This window comes from Topomyia yanbarensis, chromosome 2 (assembly GCF_030247195.1).
Source record: "Topomyia yanbarensis strain Yona2022 chromosome 2, ASM3024719v1, whole genome shotgun sequence".
Taxonomy (NCBI): domain Eukaryota; kingdom Metazoa; phylum Arthropoda; class Insecta; order Diptera; family Culicidae; genus Topomyia; species Topomyia yanbarensis.
Window position 1 is genome coordinate 154,393,664 of NC_080671.1, and position 19,972 is coordinate 154,413,635.

The 19,972-nt window shown below is 36.0% G+C and overlaps 1 protein-coding gene across 2 annotated transcripts; it reads left to right on the forward strand.

Annotated features, from left to right (window-relative positions):
* The first annotated feature begins 2,681 nt into the window (after positions 1 to 2,681).
* Positions 2,682 to 18,749, forward strand: LOC131681811 (uncharacterized). 2 transcript variants are annotated; one of them, XM_058962864.1, is made up of 12 exons: positions 2,682 to 2,755; positions 14,011 to 14,058; positions 14,124 to 14,325; positions 14,383 to 14,550; positions 14,613 to 14,707; positions 14,771 to 14,928; positions 14,984 to 15,167; positions 16,348 to 16,597; positions 16,911 to 17,161; positions 17,214 to 17,821; positions 17,948 to 18,278; positions 18,340 to 18,749. In XM_058962864.1, exons 2-12 carry the CDS (start codon positions 14,028 to 14,030, stop codon positions 18,627 to 18,629), a joined length of 2,568 nt encoding a protein of 855 aa, XP_058818847.1. In that variant the 5' UTR covers positions 2,682 to 2,755; positions 14,011 to 14,027; the 3' UTR covers positions 18,630 to 18,749. The 2 variants fall into 2 exon arrangements, with proteins under 2 accessions (XP_058818847.1, XP_058818846.1); XM_058962863.1 differs by lacking the exon at positions 2,682 to 2,755 and adding an exon at positions 7,122 to 7,260.
* The last annotated feature ends 1,223 nt before the right edge of the window (positions 18,750 to 19,972 follow it).

Sequence of the window (19,972 nt, forward strand, 5' to 3'; positions counted from 1 at the left end):
AAACTGAGTCACACGTGTCGTGGAGTCAACTATCTACAATCGCTGGACCTTTCGTTTGTGACGTTACCTTATTTGTTTCTGCACGAAAAAGCTCTCCCTCGTATCTGACAGTTTCCGTAGTTCTATCTTTGATGGCATCAAGATTATAATCATTGAACTGAATAATATGGGAGATAATCAATTCGTACATTTATTGAATGAATAATAAAATGCATCATTCTTTCATTCATGAGCTGTTCTTCAAGCCATATATTTTCTTTTTGAGCAATTGCACCATTCATGTATGTATGAACTAATCTACGTTAATGTGCGTTATTTATACCTTAATGCAAATAAGATATATTTAAAACAAGAATGTTGAACCTATTGTAGTCATATGCATTTTATCGGTTGTAGGTTGCGCAAGCTGAGTTTCCGCATGCTACGCATTCGGTTTGCTCCTTTTATTTTAGTAAAGATTTATTCATTTACGTGGATAATCACTTTAAATCAAAGTGATTTATTTGATGAGTGTAATTCTAAAAATTCAAAAAATCAAACATACAGGCTCGTACCACCCGAGGCCATCACCGCCGATTATGCCTAACATCGATTATGCCTAACATCCTTATGCCTAACGTACGTATGCCAAACGTCCGTATGCCTAACGTATTTATGCCTAATGGGGTACACCCCTGTCAAGCTATTTAGTAAAGCCGCATTTTTATCTTTTCTCAACGCATTGGCTCAAATGGTAATGGTAATTGATGTACTCAAGTTACTGCTGCGCTCAAACAGAAGAATTTCACCATTCCCAAGCCATTATTGTTATTATATCGGTTCTTAAGAGTAAAGCAAAGAAGCTGAATTAATTTAAAACATAATTAATGAAATAGTATGCCAACCAGCCTAATAGGGTCAGATACTTTTTTCTATTTAATGTTATAAATGGATTGTGTGATTGATTAGATTGTTGTGATTAGATGTTGTTATTTTTGTTACTAAATATTACACATCTCTCACTTGACTTTTTATACGAATTTCTTAAAAAAAATTCTATCAATTATTTGAAAGCTGCCTGTCGTTATGGTTGAGGAACGTAAAATGTTAGATGCATGGTTGCTACTTACACTGTAGTAAAAATTTACAGTTAAGGTTCTGTACGACGAAGCGTTCATTTTCGACAAATAAATTTTGTTTTTTTTTCTGGCGACAATCACTTTAATTGTTATGGTGTGGATTTTGTTATGTTCAGTGGTGTGTATGAATCATGGCGAAGGGAATAAAATCTCAACGAATTTGAAGTAATCAAGTGAACCTATAGCATTTATGTCAGCAAACTTTAGTAAAAAGAAGTAAAGTGTTCATATACTTGACATTCTCCTGAAATGATGTACGTAATAGTATAGTATGTAGGGGGTGATTTCATCAATTCTATAAAAGTTTGAAAATTTAGAAATTAAATCTTCTTCAGTTCTTCTACGATTTTTTTTAAAACTGTGAAAATTTGATCAGAGATGATCCATAAATGAATTAGCATTTTTTGAGTGATTTTTTACAACCCCCCTCCTCCATCGTAGCATTTCGTCACAAAATTCTATATACACCCCCCTGATAATTACGTAGCTTGACGGTAACCCTCACCCCCTCGTTGTCCCCGTAAAAAATTTAAAAAAACAAAAATGATGTTAGTTAGATGAAACGGGTAAGATTGTCGTGACATCAGATCAACCCCTATTCCCCTTTAAAAAAGCTACGTAGCAAGACATGACCCCCTACCCGCCTGTCGTCTCACATCATCACAATATACAAAACTCCCCCCTCCCCCATATAATGCTACGTCATTTATGGATGGTCCCTCACAGGTAACAGACATATAAGCAAGAATAATCATTTCCAAAAAAACAGAGAAAAACCTGTGTAAACGTTTAAATGAATATAGGTTGAAAATCACCATCGTATACAGATTTGCATGCATGAATCCCCATTGTATCCAAAATTGTACGCAACGAAGGAATAGCATTTGCTGGTCGATCGTAGCGCAGGCTAGTGGCAAGTTTCAAAATGACAGTTTCATTTCTTACACACATTCAAAACTTTACTTGTATGTCAGTTCTCACATTTTCAATTTCTTTTTTGTATGAAAGAATTTTATGTTTAGATAAAGTGGTATATTCGATTAATGATTTCTGATCCTCCATAGAGTTACGATGCTGGGTTCAAATCTCCCAGGGGATCAAGTTTCCTCAGTCTCCCCTAATCATTTATTAAATTTACTAATAATTTTGCTTCCAAAGATTTAGGCTTTCGTATGTTTTGTTTACAACAAATTTTCTACACGAACGGGCATAAAAAATTTCGAATGTGTGATCGATCCCATAAGAGAAAGCATTGCAACGAATTGTGCGCCCAGTAGCACTCCGAATTTATGATGCCAGCAAAAATAGTCGTCGCGTCTCCTTTAGAAAAGCACAGACAATAATGAATACATAGAAATATTTCATTTATGCAAACCATCGCCGTCTTAGAAAAATAGGTTTGTTAAATCCATGAACGACAGTTCAATGGCATTCGTCACTGAATATAACTTGTTTTTAGCCATAGCTCATTTGTATTCAAGTTTAGTACTGAGTAAGATCAAAACATTGCTTGCCAACAATGAATATACAATTCAACTAGGTCTAGGTTGAACAAACGTGATAAGCTGCTAGGCGAGTCATTCGAAGCGCAGATTGCAGATCCTAAGAGGATTTAATTGTTTTTTATGTTTGTTCAGGTTAGTATATTCTTATTATCATGCGTACGACATAACTTGGGTATCCTGCATGATGTTACAATCCATAAAATTTTAACATATGAAATTGTAATGTTCATTTCCTAGTCTAAAAATGAGCTTTGAGGCATCTCAGAACATGAACTAGTCTAGCTTTTAGAGGAAAAAAAATGAAGATGCAGTATGAGGGGGTCTGGGGAAGGGCTTCTGCTTTTTTTACCCCTTTACCCTCTAATGCCAAAATTTTTGTTTTGCTTGAGAAAACTATTGTAGATATATTTTGAGATGAGAAATCAAAAAAACCTGTTTTAATCCACCTAGAGGTGCAATTGTGCCTTTCTCATTTCTCCAAACTATGATTTAGTAGCTGGTTCGTACAATATAACATTATGGTAATGTTTTTCATTCTTATTACACTTGGTAAGTATATATAAGAGCACCTTTTTGCATTCATCGCGGTATCGGTTTGAATCGGAGTTTTCTATGTGATCGCACTCCACAACCCGTAACTCCGGAACCGGAAGTCGGATGGAGATGGAATTTAATATCGGTTTCCGGGGACGCAACACCTTTCATTTGACACTAAGTTGATCAAATCGGTCTAGCCATTTTTGAGAAACCAATATAACCGTTATTCTGAATTTGGATGCTTCCGGATCCGTCGATGGTGGCCAGTGTGGCCAAAGAGACTTTGAATGACTGTTGGTGACCTAGATCTACAAATTCAACAAATGTGTTTACATTTTGGAAAAAAATTCACCTTTTTACATTCATCGCAGAATTCGTTAGAATCGGGATTTGCTGCGTGATCGTACGTATCACCCTGTAATTCAGGAACCAGAACTCGTATCCACACAAAATTCAACAGCAGCTGATGGACCTTTCATTTAAAATCAAGTTTGTCAAAATCGGTTCAGAAAATTCCGAGAAACCGATGTGGACAAATCAACAAATTTTGTTTTGTAACCATACTCTTCAACTCGTAATCCGGAACAAGATGTCGGTTGAAAATGAAATTCAATAGCAACCTATGGGAATATTATTCCTTTCATTTGAATCTTAGTTTGTAAAAATCGGTTCAGTCATCTCCGAGAAACCGATGTGGACATTTTGTTAACAAATCCGCACATACACACATACATACATACATACATACATACATACATACATACATACATACATACATACATACATACATACATACATACATACATACACACATACATTCACACATACATACACACAGATATTTTGCGATCTCGCCGAACTGAGTCGAATGTTATGAGTTGGTTAGAAAGTCGGTTTTTGGAGCAATTGCATAACCTTTCTATATGAGAAAGGCAAAAGAATAATATTTAGCTTAATCAGCATGAGTTCAATAGTATTTTCATGTGATTATATTTTGAAATGATGGTGGAATGGGTTTGAAAGTGGAGGGAATGGGGGGTTAGTAGAGTGGGAGTGGAGGATGCGTCAGAAATCCTTCATCTTATTTCGGTATACGGGATGGATGCAGGAAATGCGGGCGTGAGGGTGGTCCAAGGGGAGGGGAGTGATGAAGGATGGAGGTGTAAGGGCAAGACGGAGGGGGGAGGGGGGCGGCGACGCAATACTCAACTGCATATTTTGTCTTCCATTTGAGACTTGGTTTGAGAAAATCGGTTCAGTCATCACCGAAGAACCGATTTGACTTTAATTGTGGAATATGCCCGGAATTCCGGACTTCCGGAATCGTCGATAGTAGGCAATATATTCAAAGAATGTTTGATTGGCAATCAGTGATCTAGATCTGCGATTAGAAGTTATTTGGTGACCATTTCAATAGTTTTTAGCCTCTGAGGTATTACGATTGTACCGATTTATATGGGAAATTCCAGTGTATCCTTACTAACACCCCTGTAACTCCGGAAGCAAGAGTCAGAACCGAATGAAATTCAGCAGCAGTCAATGACATTACTGTATCTTTCATTTGAAATCAAGTTTGTAAAAATCGGTAGAGAATTCGTTGGGGAATGGGTGTGATATTAGCTTAGGAACTTGGCGAGTTCCCCGGGGGCGTCATGACCTGTCATAGGTGGCCAATTTGGTCAAAGCTGCTTTGATTGATCATTAGTGATCCAGACCCGCAAACTAGAGTAATGTGACATCAATTTTAATATGTTTTACATCATTTGAACATCATGGTGGTACCAGTTTATATGGGAATTTGCTGTGTGACCGCACTCTTCAACCCGCAACTCCGGAACCGGAAGTCGGATCAACTAAAAATTCAATAGCAGCTTATGGGAGCGTTATACCTTTCAGATGAAACTAAGTTTGCGAAAATCGGTTCAGCCATCTCTGAGAAAATTGTGTGAGTTTAAATGACACACACACACATACACACACACATACACACACACACACACATACACACACAGACATTTGCCGATCTCGACGAACTGAATCGAATGGTGTATGACACTCGGCCCTCCGGGCCTCGGTTAAAAAGTCGATTTTTACAGTGATTGCATAGCCTTTCTTTATATGAGAAAGGCAAAACCTATTGCCAGTTGACGAAAGCTACGGATTCTTTATTCAAACCTCAAAACTACCCAACGAACGCCAACACTGAAAGCTCAAAACTGTTTTGATTTCAAGAATTCATTCACTTTTTGACTCAGGTGATGGTTTGACCTCGGAGCGAGGTCAAATTGTAATGTGGTTCCGCAATAATAAGAAACAGACTTCTGAGACAAAGATAAGAATATTTGTACATTTTTCCTGTGCCAGATGTTTTTTATTTTGCAAACTGTAAAATTTATGCAACAAATTGTCAAATCATTCAATTCTTGCGTCATTTGTTGACATATTAGAGACTATACAATTAAACAACATAAAATTTGACAGAATGCACGGGAAAACAGCGATATGTTTACTGAATTGAGACCATTCATAATATACGTAACGCAAAAATTTCCCATCAATGACCATGTTAGAAATTGTCACGAATTTCTTTTAATAACCAAAATTTTCGAGTACCGATACATTACCGGTATTACCGGTACTGGGGACTTCAATGTCGCAGTAACGGTTTTCGCTAAAATGGGTCGGTACTACGAATCCTACGCACACCTCTCCTACACCTCTTCTCCACCAGCTACTGTGTCTTGTAGATAGACCAGTTATATCCCCGAGTCGGTGCGTTTTGTTTCAAAAGTACTAAACCAGATTTTATATTACTCCAATCAGAAAATTTTACTTTTCTGGCAAAATATCAAAAGTTTTATATATTATTGATATTTTTCCTAAAATTTAAAGTTTATATCGAAATGATCGTCTGAATGTATGAACATTTGAGAAGTTAGCGTCCAAAGAGTTAAACCACATTATCATTTAATATAGGAAACGGGAAAAGCTAGTACTGGGGCTATCTCCATGGTCAACTTTGATTATAATAGCATAATAATAAAATAAAAATAACTTGCAAACTCAAATGACACAACTTTGATCAATTGAATAATGCAAAAAAATCGGAGAAAATGAGAGTTGACTCCTTTTAACTCAATCAGCCATTTATTTATGATGTCTGCTCGTTCGACAAGGGATTTGCTGGTGATCTACAATTATTTGAGAGCCTGCGAAAGTGTCGCATCGTTGCCCGTTGTCAATCGTCTGACTCGACCACATTACCCCCGACCTATTTGACCCTTCGGGCCGCCAGTGACAAGTTTTTGATCTTCACAGCCGCTCTCTACTGTTATCTTCCCAACTAGAGTAAATGCAATGCACAGTAGTTAAAAGCAATGCGATTCATGCTTTTGCTGATATGTTTTCACTTAATCACGAGATTGCACTTCATGTTTAACACTTTGGAGCTGATTGCATCGATCTCTATGTCCTTCCTGACTTTTTACATATTATTTCATATTTGTGTGATTTGCTTGTTTGTTGTTTGTTGGATGATTATTGATCATCATATGGAAATCGGCTGGCATTCTACATAGCTAACACCTGCGGAACGTATTTAATTCTGCCATACTCGTTCTATTACCAATGAATGCGATATCACTCAGTCAACGTCGGTACATTGAATGAAAATCATTAGTCTCACGAGGAATGTGGATTGGGAACTTGCGATGACTAGGTTATCTCACCATTTGTGAAACAGTTCCGACTCGCTTATTTGTGAAACTCTAATTTGAATTGAAATGAAAAATGTGTTATTTTTGACGGTTCGTTATCTCTAGTTGGAATTGGATGAAGTCTGTCTAGCTACCCGTTTTGTTGAATTTGGCATTCAAACAAAACTAATCAGAAGAGTACAATTCAGCGTTATCTGACGGTACTATTTTAACTGACAGCACATTTGCCGTTAAGTCTATTTCGAGCCGGACAGCGACAATGCCTTTAGTAGGTAATAATCTATGAGCAAGTGATATTGGTTAAAATGATAAGGTTGCATCGACATGAAGCTGCGATTCTGTCGCTGGGTTGTTGGATGGTTATGTGTTGCATTTCTTTCGCTAGTAAGTATTTTCGATTAGTGCCTCAAAAGCCAGAAATCAAATGTTAATGTATTTAACTGGGAGAATATTGTTAGGCTGCCGCCTTCATGTTCGCTGATAGTTTCGTTTGCTTGAACGTATCGTAGAATTGATGCATAGTCCCTGCGCATCAATTGAATCTTAGCACTACTATAACAGTCCTGCACACTAATAAGCAATAAGCATCAGTTGGCGCCAGCGATGTCTGCCAAAAATAGAAGGTTAAATTTCCGTAAATGGGTTGTTATAGCAAGGCTTGACATTACTTTTGGCGCCATTTAGACTGATTCCTCGTTGGGACCAGTGAGCAACGAGCTGAGTTTTGATGCGTATCCTTTCAAGCTGTATGGTGGTTGGCAAAGAAAGAGGGGGGACATAGTTCACCTCTGATACAGAATTCCTATCCCTTACCTTCCCGTGGTGCCCACCGGGGCACGAGCCACCTTATGCCGTTTTTGCTTGGACCCGAAGCTAGTTCGGATTCTGTCCCTCATTTTAGGCCGCCTGAATCACTCAAATCGCAAATAAAATCGAGTTTTCTGTTGTAGCTTCGGCTTGTTTACTATCCTTAACTAGTGTTGTCGAGATTATTTCTTTTTTCCTTATCCCATAGTATTTGAAAAATATTGATTGTGTATGTTTCAAGACATTTTCTCGCTATTTAATGTGAAGTTCATGATCAAGCCAATGAAAAGTAAAAAAATCTTGAAATGATCATTGAAGTGCTAATAAGAAGCAATACTCCCATTGGCTGTTCGGAGTTCAAATTGCTTGTTTGGAATTATCGGAAATTGATCGCAAGCGACTTTCGTATATATTGATAAGACCATATAGATGAATAGATACCTCTATTATATTTTCTAAAGGCCTGGTGCTTTCTGTAACCTGAATTCTGTGTCTCGCGCGTACATTTTTCAAAATCTATGGCTTTATTCTTGTATGTAACGCCCTGCGGAAGAATAATTATTAAAACGCGTATTCGAACGACATTCATGTTTCTACTGTAGGTCGCACACCTGAAAACTTTGATCTAAAATGAAGACAGAGCGCGTGAGTACTTAGCTAAATCACAATTTCTACCAAGATATATCCTGATTCGCTTCCCTATTTACTAACACCAATCCTATCCTGCAACATTTCAATAGACCTGCATGAGCGTGGCTATCTACGTTATTGATCATACTATAGTCTTAGTCTCTTTAGCTTGCACGTTGAGTATGATGTACTACTCCCAGGTATCATAAAATTGCAATTTCAACAGGCTTCGATCGATCACGGGAAACTCAGCGGGCGTTCAACTAAGCTAAGCTTTTTTCAAAAGAAATGTAAAGAATTCCCTCAAACGTTCAAGATTTTTTCGGAGGCCTGGGGGGTCGAGTCTTATGTATCAATCGACTCAGCTCGACGATTTGGGATGGCATATACTCAAAGGCTTAACACTCAGACAGAACACTATTATTTTGCTTTTGATTTTGATGTTTAGTTTCTTTGCGATGGATGTTTTTTTGTGCAAAAAATATGTTCTTTGCAATTTTTTAGATTAATTGTCGAATTTCTAAACATAGATAAACACTTCATATACCTTCAGATACCTTATATGAATATCTTTAGAACGAGCTGCAGTTTATATAAATCGAACTATTGCTAAAAGAGGTATCCAGCATTAAATACAAATGTCAGATTATTGGCATTTTCTAATATTTAATATTTAGAAATAAGACCAAAAAGATGCAATCAGCTATAAACGTCAAAGTGGCTAATTATAGGCCAAAAGCTTCTTGGCAGAATTAATTGGATGTAATATGCTCTTTCTTTTGATATTATGTTTCCACAGATTAATCTTCCTATAAGTGGGATAGTTCTATTAATTTTCTTTTAAGTAGTTATATTGAGATGATATCTTCAGTAAATTTATAGCCCTTTCTTTTGCGAACAACTTTACTGAAGCCACCAAGTGTCTATCTTGTACAATTTACAAGTTATAGCATGTTATTTATTAGTCAATATAGTAATGCTCCATTTCACTAAACCAGCCGAACTTTATTTCAATGAAACGAAAAAGGAGCATATCAGGACATATTTTGTATTTGATTTTTCTATCTACTACTGCTAAAAATAATTACCGAAAAACTCACGTACGTGGCGGTTTAATAATTATCCGAAAACGGTCCGTAACGAACCGCCACGTATGTAAGTCAGTGGCAATACGCAAAGTAATATTTTTTAAATTTCAAAATATATCGCACCGATAATCATACATGTCTTGCATATTTCACCTTCAGAACAGCCAAATATGACAATTGCACTAATATACGAAGGTGTGCTTGACGATAACATGGTAAGTAGCTTAGTAAGTGTTTGGTTAATCAAAGTTTCTTGTAATGTAATTTTGAGTAAGTCGAACGTTTTGTAGATTACTTGAGAAAGGCCGCCGAAACGTCGGATGAAAAGTAATTATTCCGTTTATTAAATATTTCAAAGACTGGAAGCCAAAGATAAAGTGGATAAAGCACAAGATTCGCTTTTGGTCTGCATCCAAACATGCCAACAATTGGCGTAGCTTGCAAACTTGCGCACAAACAATTATGTTTCTACTGGATGTGAGTCCGGAAATGTTAAATAATGTGTTGTATTTTTCCAAGCAGTATTCTAGTCAGGGCACTGACTGGACTTTGCAAAGAGTAAAGCCATCCCTAGTTTTATAGCCTCTCATAAAACTTAGACTGCACTTGTAGCGTGCTATAAAACTTCAATTGTTACTTGGGATGTCAAGTGATCCTCGAATTTTTCGCAAAATCACCGATCTTCATAAGGAATATTTTATTGTATAGGGATTATGGTGAATAGTATTTGGTATGAATGTTTCGCTAAAACTCCTATTTTTCTCTAAACTTAAACTTTATTGCACGATAAAATTGTAAATTTTATATCTTAAAAACTACTAAAGATAATTTAATGAATTTTTGTACACTTATGTAATGATATTTACACTATTTCATAAAAATATTTCTACTGTATAATTGTGTTAATAACGGTACTTTACATCTATTTAGAATTTCAATTGTATCTTTTCTTATGTTTTTCACGCTAAAAGTTTTCAAAACGTATGTAAAATTATGCGGCAATCTTTCACCTCCAATAATTTGTATTGATAATTTTTCATTTTTGTTCTTATCGAGAGTTATGGACGATTTTGTAACAGTGCGCTCTTTCAACGCACGGCCCACTTTGATGCAGCCCGCGAGATCTTACACATTGGCAACGTTGCACGTCGCATCGTCAGAATGCGAATCGCGTTGGAAGTGCGCATTGCATGACTAAAAGAAACCACACCTCTCGATTAGTGTAAAAAGACAAGCTTTTTTGTAAGGATTATCGAAGATGAATGTTTTTCGGATATTTTGAGATGCTTTTAAATTTTTTTGACCGAAGTGTACAACAAAAATTATGGTTGTTTAATAAATATTTTTATCGTAATTTAACTGTATCGCAAAGAACAGAACTTAACTTATATAATGATCTTATGTTATTGCCATCTTTAAAGACACTTTTGTTAGTTAAAGTACATCTATGTTTTATCCAAATTCATTTTTAGTCTACAACATTATATAGGAAAATATGAAATCTTATGACAACAGCTTTTTATCAGGTCCATTATTTTGGCAAACACTTTAAGAAGAAAAATTAAAAAAAAAATGAAATTTTCCTATGTTTTAAACGCGTAATAGAGGAACCCACTACTACAAATATATGATGTAAAATACTATACTATAAACTTAGGATGCAAAACATAAAATTTAACTAACGTTGTGTTTCGTTTCTGTCCATATTTATTTTCGTAGTATTTTGTGCGCCCATTACGACATATGCTAGACATGTGTTGACCAATATAATTTTTAAATTTATCACTCCACATGGATATCACAAAAACCAAATCGCGACGAACACATTTAAGAATTTTTTTAACGGAATACAGCATTCGTGTAGTCGACCCATATTTATAACATAAGACAATCGAATCTTTATTCGACAAAATATACCGTGCTACATTTCAGCCATAACCAACTGACAATAAAATGTGGTGAAGTATATAGGTACGTCAATTTGCAAAAAATATGTTAACGCAGGTTCAACCATACCCACTGCTCATCTTTGCTCCGGCAGAAAATTGAATAACTCCTGAAAAATATAATAACGCTAAAAAGCATGCAAATTATTCGGAAAATATTTACCTTCAATAATTCGTAAAGAAAAGCTTGTTTTTGCTTTAATCTCAGAGATGGCAATTTTGAACATGAGATACGCTCTTCAAAAGCGATGCGCACTAGGACGTTGCGATGTGCTGCGTTGCCAATATGAACGTTTTCGCGGGTTGCATAAAATTGCGCCGTGCGTCGATTGAAAGCATTGTTACAAAATCCTCCATAACTCTCGACAGGAACAAATATGAAAAATTATCAATGCAGATTATTGAAGGTGAAAGATTCCCGCATAATTTGACAAACGTTTTGAAATTTTTTAGCGTGAACAACATAAGAAGAGATACAATTGAAATTTTTAAATATATGCAAAGTACCGTTATTCACACAATTATACAGTAGAAATCTTTTTATGAGATAGTTTAAATATCATTCCATTAGTGTACAAAAATTCATTCAATTATCTTTAGTAGTTTTTGAGATATAAAATTTACAATTTTATCGTGCAATAAAGTTTAAGGTTTAATATCGCAAGGAAAAAAGGAGTTTTAACGAAATATTTATACCAAAAGAGGAATTCCACGAAGATCCGTCCGAAAATCTTTAAAATCCTGACCGACCATCTTAGATTCCAATGAAACTTTACACGTTTCACGGTCATGCAAGACTAAATATTTTCCACAGGTAATAAGATTATTTTGACTCAAGAGCAACTTTTCAAAAGGGCGTAAACGCTTCTACTTGTATGAATTTCAAATTTTTTTTGTTCGATTACTGTATTTTATACAGCAAAACTATCTGAGAACGAGTTACAGGGAATGAATACTTCTGTCTGAAAAAAATATACACTGAAAAAAATGTTGTGTCGTTTTTCAAAAAAAAAACAAAAATTTATGATAAAAATTTAAATTGCGAAAAAACCCATTTTTTTAATTTTTTTTGTGTTTTGTTACCAAAAACCTAAAGAGAAAAGAAACATTTTGAATGTGATTGCATGATGCAGAAAAAGTTTTCCTAACAATAACTTCGTACATGTTTTTAAATTTTATACTAATGGACATATAAAATGTAATGCTTTCAAGTAACTTTCAAATGATTTACAATATCGCCTTGATGTCAAAGAGAAAGTTGCACGAAAGTTTACGGGCCTTTTGAAAAACCTATTATTGTTGATGGAGAAACGCGACTAACTTATGAAAAGGTCGTAATAAAACAAAATAATTGTGTTGTTAAAACAAAAGTCTAAATATCTCGAGAACTACTACATTTTAGGAAATTTTTGTTAAGAGCATTTCGATTTAAAATGGCGTTTAGAATCATATTCAAAAAGAAAATTGTATTTTTGACTGCAAATAGTAAGAATTATAAAAAAATGTCAAAAGTTGTTGGGAAAACTTTTTTATTGAAAGCTTCTCCATGATCCAAATACACTAAAAAGGTTGCTTTTACGTCTTTAAAACGATAAACATTAAATTTTTGACATTTTTTAATGGGGTAACGCGAATAACTTTTAAAAAGAGCATAATTACACGAATTAATTGTTTTTGAAGGAGCAAAATTTCAAATATCTCGAAAACTATCGCATTTTGGAAGATTTTTGTTAAATGAATTTTGATTTTAAATGGTGCTTAGAATTATATTCTGTAATAGAATTACAATTTTGTTTGTCTATTAGTATGAAATTTAAAAACATGTACGAAGTTATTGTTAGGAAAACTTTTTTACCAATTTTTTCTCCATCATGCAATCACAATCAAAATGTTTCTTTTCTCTTTAGGTTTTTGGTAACAAAATATAATTTTTTTTAAAAAAATGGGTTTTTTCGCAATTTAAATTTTTATCATAAATTTTTGTTTTTTTTTGAAAAATGACGCAACATTTTTTCAGTGTATATTTTTTTCGGACAGAAGTATTCATTTCCTGTAACTTGTTCTCAGATAGTTTTGCTGTATAAAATACAGTAATCGAACAAAAAAAATTGAAATTCATACACGTAGAAACGTTTACGCCCTTTTGAAAATTTACTCTTGTATCAAAATATTCCAATTGCCAGAGAATATCATGGAGATTCATACAGCGAACACACCTGCAAAGTTTCGTTCGAATCGACGATGGCCATATTTTGCGGTCGGCCGGTTTCTCATGGAATCCCTCAAAAAGCTATTCATCATAATCCCTATACAATAGAATATTCCTCATGAAGGTCGGTGATTTTGCGAAAAATTCGAGGATCACTTGACATGGCTTTACTCCTAACTTACAAGCGCTATAATATAACACATTGACTGTCTGCCATGCACTTAGTTTATCACGAGTCTCGCTACCACGAAATTATCCAGTTTTCTTATTGCAATGTCAACTACTTTTCACAATTTCTTGAATGGTGAAATGTTGACCTACTGCCTAGTAATGAAGAAAATGATGTGCGATGAACTGAATGTCGTGGAAATGAGCATATATTTCAACCTCAACCTCTTTACTATATAAGTACTCAGCAGCCTCTTGTTAAAATTCGAGATACTTACTTTTTCAGCCTGCGATGACGTCCTTATGCTTCCGAACGTGCGTACTACTTTGGATGGTGTGTTTCCTATATTTTATGTAACATTTCTTCACCATTCAATTGAATAATTTTTATTCCTCCAGATTGTCATTTACGATTTCACAAATTGACTGCCTTGAGCGCTGTGAAACCGATCTTCGGAATCCCAGCCGTGTTGAAGGAATTCGCTCATATGGGCGCAATTGGTTGGACTGAAAGTGACGGAACTATTTCGTGGCGCTGTGGCGGAACTTTGATCTGGTATAATTTCGTAATGACGGCAGCACATTGTGCTATTGATTCGAAGTATGTTAACAAGGTGTTTACATTGGTTTATTAAAGATTAGATTGTATCGTTCACAGTGGTCGCCAGCCTGATGTGGTAAGATTTGGCGATTTGAACATCTACAGTTCGGAAGATGATGAATTTGCTCAACAGTTGAGTATCAGTGAAATTGTGAGACATCCAGAACATCGCTTTGCAGCGCATTACCACGATATTGCATTGATAAAGTTGGAAAAGAATGTAAGGTAACAACTTCACCTGGAAGATACACGGAGGAAACTTTTGAAAGATAATGTGAACATTTCAGTATTACTGACGTAGTTGCCCCTGCTTGTCTTTGGACTGACAACGAGGTCAGATTCAAAGTGCTTGAAGCTGCTGGTTGGGGTAGAACAGGTTTTGGTACGTACATCTTGAGTTTATGGTGGATTTCTTGTAAATTATGTTTGATTCATAATATTCCAGCTCAGGAACAGACGCCAGTATTGTTGAAGGTATCACTGAAACCAATCAACAATACAGAATGCAGTAGTTTTTACTCGAAATATTCCGATCGTAGGTTGCGGAAAGGTCTTCAGGACCACCACATTTGTGCAGTTGACGAGAAAATGGACACTTGTGAAGTAAGAGTTTTTCAGTACATTGTACAAAGTCTATATTGTTGGTTTATCTTTGTAGGGCGATTCAGGTGGTCCGCTTCAAATCAAGCTGATGCATAACGGAAGAGTAACACCTTTCATAGTTGGCCTAACATCATTTGGAACAGTTTGTGGCTCTGCGTCTCCCGGAGTGTACACGAAAGTGTCATCCTACCACGATTGGATTGTTGATACTATGAAAAAACACGGGGCGAGCGTCGACAGTAAGATATGATATTACACTCGACCATACTCTTTGTGATGGGAATGTGGGATATAGGTTGAAATTATGCTCCGGGTTAGTTTCACCAAGAATTTGATTTGTTCGATAAAAAATCAGCTGCAGGCGTTAGTTCAGATACGAGCCAATGCGAACAGAGATTTCCATAGTTGTTCTAATGAACAGCGGCTCGATAAACTCTACTTAGCCTCTAAGTAAAGCAGCGTTCTTCAATATAAAAGGTGTCTTTTTGGCACTTTTTTTCAATTACCACTTTTTTATGGTTTTTAGGGTCTTTCGCCTTAACCGACAAACCGTAAGCAATTGCTGAGCTAGAGGTCAGTATTGAATTCGTTATTCACGAAATTTCTCGAAAAAATGACAAAATCGAAACGACCGAATCCGAATGCGAAAAAATACTGAAGGTGGACATTATCAAATGATTTCAAAACATTAAATAGTAGGCCATATGCTACCAAAATAAGCAACAAATCGATCGAAAACACCCTTTACAAGCATAAGGTTGTTGCTATACCTCTCCATTAGGGAGTAATGTTTATCAAAACATGTGTTCAAGTATTTTCTTTTGCCCTTTTAGTTGAATTGTTGATATTTTGCAAATTAGATAAAAATTCATCTTCAGTATTAAATACTGATCGGTAGAGGGAAAATGAAGCAATTTTTTGTGATTATCACTAACCATTTTTGAATGATTTTGGCTTAAAATTTGTTGGGTGCGCAGAATGCAAAAGGGCTCAACACATACATTGTCAACTATTTTTTAAGTTACTAATGGCATTTTTGTTTTTGACAGTGCACTACATCGGTGTAGTTGGTTCTACACTCATTCAAATATGGATGTAACCAGTCTGTCTCTTTTTTGCACTACACCGGTGAAGCACTAGTAAATGTTTTTGACCTTATAATACTAGTGGCTTTTGAGTAGTTGAATGTCTAAGACGAAATTTAAACTACCCTGGCCTGAAAAATAAATGCTTGTTGATAAGTATTATAATAATTCAAATAATTTACAAATCGTGGTAATCTATTAGGTTTATATTAGGATCATTCTGCACAGCTGAAACAAGTTTCCTATCTTTTTTTATTTTTTATATCGTGAATAGCAATGGTTGAGTGTTTTTCTTGTTTTGTTTGAACAATGTATTATATTTAAGTTGTTTCAGAAAGCATCTTTAATGCTACGTTTTGTGCACTGCGGTTTGTACACGTTCGAGAATTTGAAGATTCTGTCATCACGCACAAAAGCGATAATTATACGTCCGTGGATACTGATTTGCGACATATGTTTATCAGCTCAATGCCATCGCACTTAGTGAAACTTGCTTGGAGAGCGGAGGGACATGAGAACTGTTATGGTGTAGTTATAGACGAAGTAACTGTGCTGACGGTGGCCCAATGTGCAGCTTTTAATGGGTAAGACTGAACATTTTTAAATCTCTCTATCCTCTATAATATATAAATATATAAACTTATATTATATATATTATATTATTGATTTAATACTCGTTAGTAGCTGCCTGTCAAGCTGCGGAAAAAATATTTTTGTGAAATTTGGTTTTTATTCCCTCCCCTGCTTCTATGGCCGTAGTTATGGGCTTCTCGGATGATGTCGTCCTGATGGTCTTCCATTTTTACGTCTTCTAGGAGTAATTCTGAAATGAGAATCTTATGTATTTTATAAATTGAGATTATTGGCTAATTTGTTATTTTATTCATTTTTTTGCAGACAACCAGTCACACATATTCTGTTTTTGGGTACGAATGAGATGAACGTTTCTATGGTACATATCCATCCAAACTACATTGAGGGTTCCGGTTATAGCAACATTGCTATTTTGTCTTTGGAACAGTTACTTCCTCTTGCATACATCCAACCGACATGCATTTGGCATGATCATAATGTTCGCTACGAAAAAACCTATGTATTTGGGTTCGGCCGAGCGGACATCAATAGAATATTTTCTCCTGGTGAAATTAGTAAGCATTTTTTGGAACAAACAGAATATTTAACTAATTTAACATAATTAAGATTCAAGTATTGCGATTCTTCGACCACTTGTAACCTTCAAGAATTCATCGACCTGCATAATATCTACCAATTTTACTGATCGGTTACGGAAGGGTTTAGCGAGTGAACATATTTGTACTGGAAATGATTTCTTCTTAGTACCGAAGTCATGCGAACTAATGATTGGAGGGCCAATAGACGATGAAATAGGAATAGCCAACAATCTCTACCCGCTAACTATTGGATTGAATCAGTTCGGAAGAGATTGCGGCTTTGGTGAACATTCGGTTGCTATTGGTCTAGCGAGCCACGTTGACTGGATGAAAACAGTATTACTGAAGAATTATGATGTTGGCGGGAGTTCGTTGCAATTCCTCGATCCCGATCTACATTTAGGCGATTCCTGTATCAGTGATGAAGGTAAAAAGGCACAGTGTGTAGTCGCTTCGACGTGTTCACGAAAATGGAATCAATTTCTTTCTGCGCGGAATATTAATTTTTGCTCTTCAACCTCTGTGATTTGTTGTCCGTTAGAGGATATTGAAAATGATATAGAAATGCATCCGGATATCGCAACCTGTCCAGATATTGTGAGAAATCTTGGATATACGGTTGAAAACGGTTCTTTGGTAATTTGTTTCTTTTTATTTTTACGATAATATTGTGTATAGGCGAATAGCTTGCTTTTAGGCAAAGTATTCGCCTATACACAATTCTAATCTTCTGATTCTAATTTAATTTTATTGATTTTTCAGGTCATGATAGGTTGGATGGACAACACTACTATTGATTTCAGATGTATGGGTACCATAATTACGAAAAGTTTGATTTTAACCACAGCCAGTTGTATTGGACTAAAGGTGCCGTCTTTTGTACAACTTCTGGCATTGAACGAATCTGAGCCAAATTTGAGAGAAGTAGAAAGTCGACTTATTCATAGTGGTTACAACTTCACTGACAATAGCAACGATATCGCTCTGGTAAGATTGAGACAGCCCCTCGAATGGAATTTTTCTGTGTTTCCATCGTGCTTATGGACTAATAGAACGCATACCCCTTTGGTATTGAGTATGGTTTACCCGCATGGTAATATTGCATTTCAAGCTTTTTTTATTATATATTGTTCACCATTCGATCGTTTTTCCAGGTATCGACCCAATCGTAATGCTTGATCAGCTAGTAATAGCTATGTATAACTCGGATTGTCAGCGAGCCCTTAACAGCACTTTGCACGATTCACAGATTTGCGCAAGATATCCTGGATTTATAAGTTCGTGCGTTTACGCACCAACCGTTTTGCAATGGTATCGTCACGATTCAGTACAATTTGTAATTGGTTTAGCATCAGTTGATTTAGAATGTGGCTACTGGGACTATATGCTATTTACTAGAGTTTCTTCCTTTATAAATTGGATAGGACAAGCTATTGTTGATTAAAATAACTTTGCAATCTCATAGATACCGGTTTTACGAGGGCGCCAGTACACTATCTCGTCGATTGTTATTTAAAAGTATAGCAACAGCTTAACTTTTTCAAATTATACATTTGCATACTTATTTAAAGATCCTAATTTTTTTTTGTTAGTAAATATCACAAAATGACCTCCTCATGCTTCTTGCCTCCATCTATTACGCTACCATTTAGGCTCTCCTCCCCGTGAGCCGTTTAGGTCCTGTTTCCTTGAATCATTCGGCCTTATCACGATTTACTGGAATATTCTACAACGGTGAACTCTGCCCCGACCGATAGTGAGAACCGTTTCACACGGTAAAGAGGAACAAGTCTGTCTTTAACAAGAGACATGTTGATAGGCTTGAATGATTCGTAGTTATGCTGCTGAAGATCGACCCCCATCAACAGAAGACAAAAGTTAAGCCCGTAAGGTATTAGGCCTGTTCTAATGACCTTGCTACTTCTAGTTTTCCGATCTGTATACTTCACATCCTTGCTCTCACTTGAGTACTATGGCTCTAAATTTTCATAACGTTCTCTACTCAGTAATCTCTAGCTAATTGAATGTCGTTAAAATGTGGAAAAGGTGTATGTTTCGTGAGCCAATTAGCTATTCTTTTTTTTTAATCTAAAGATTTATTTGAAACGGCTCAATGCGTTAGCACAACTGAGCCGTGGGTCTTTCAATTTTTTACAATAAGTAAAAATAAAAAAATAGAATGCTAAGAATGTCGGTCTTCCAGATCTTGTTGACGCAGCTTGCTGCTGCGTGTTGAGATCCTTTTCATTGGCGGTAAAGCCGCTTGGGGGTCATTCAGTCTGCCTTCTCTCGCGTTCTCGTTCCCGTCCATGTCATCATCGGTACTGCTTTCTTGCTGTTCACGATCAGAGGTTCTTATTTGTTTCTTGTTCTTACGGGTCGCCGTTGTAAATTGGATCGCTGTTTTTGGTTTAACTGAAGGTGTCGGTGGCTGCTTGTTTGAGTTGGCTGTAGTAGACGACTTTTGACTAGTTGCTTCGGCGCATGTTTTTCCGTAGTGGACTGTATGGCTAAAGAATTGGCATGTTGGTGTCTACGATATGCGATCAGCGTTGTTTGCTTATATGTCACTCCATCCATCGGTGATTTGCATTCGATAGTCATGTAAGAAGGTATTGGTTTAGTCACTCGCATCCTCACAATACGAACGCCATTGGTATTGCCGGTGAAAAAATTTATCCAGGTGTCATTCGTAGTAGATTCTACTTCTCCATATTGCGACATAATTTGTTTGATGTAATCTTTCTCAGTGCGCGGGGCCAATTCATGGATACGCACGTCCACCAT

Coding starts and splice junctions, on each gene's coding strand:
- LOC131681811 (XM_058962863.1), top strand. CDS start 7,182: ATGATAAGGTTGCATCGACATGAAGCTGCGATTCTGTCGCTGGGTTGT. Junction 14,059..14,123: donor CGTGCGTACTACTTTGGATG/GTGTGTTTCCTA, acceptor TTATTCCTCCAG/ATTGTCATTTACGATTTCAC. Junction 17,822..17,947: donor CGGTTGAAAACGGTTCTTTG/GTAATTTGTTTC, acceptor TTGATTTTTCAG/GTCATGATAGGTTGGATGGA.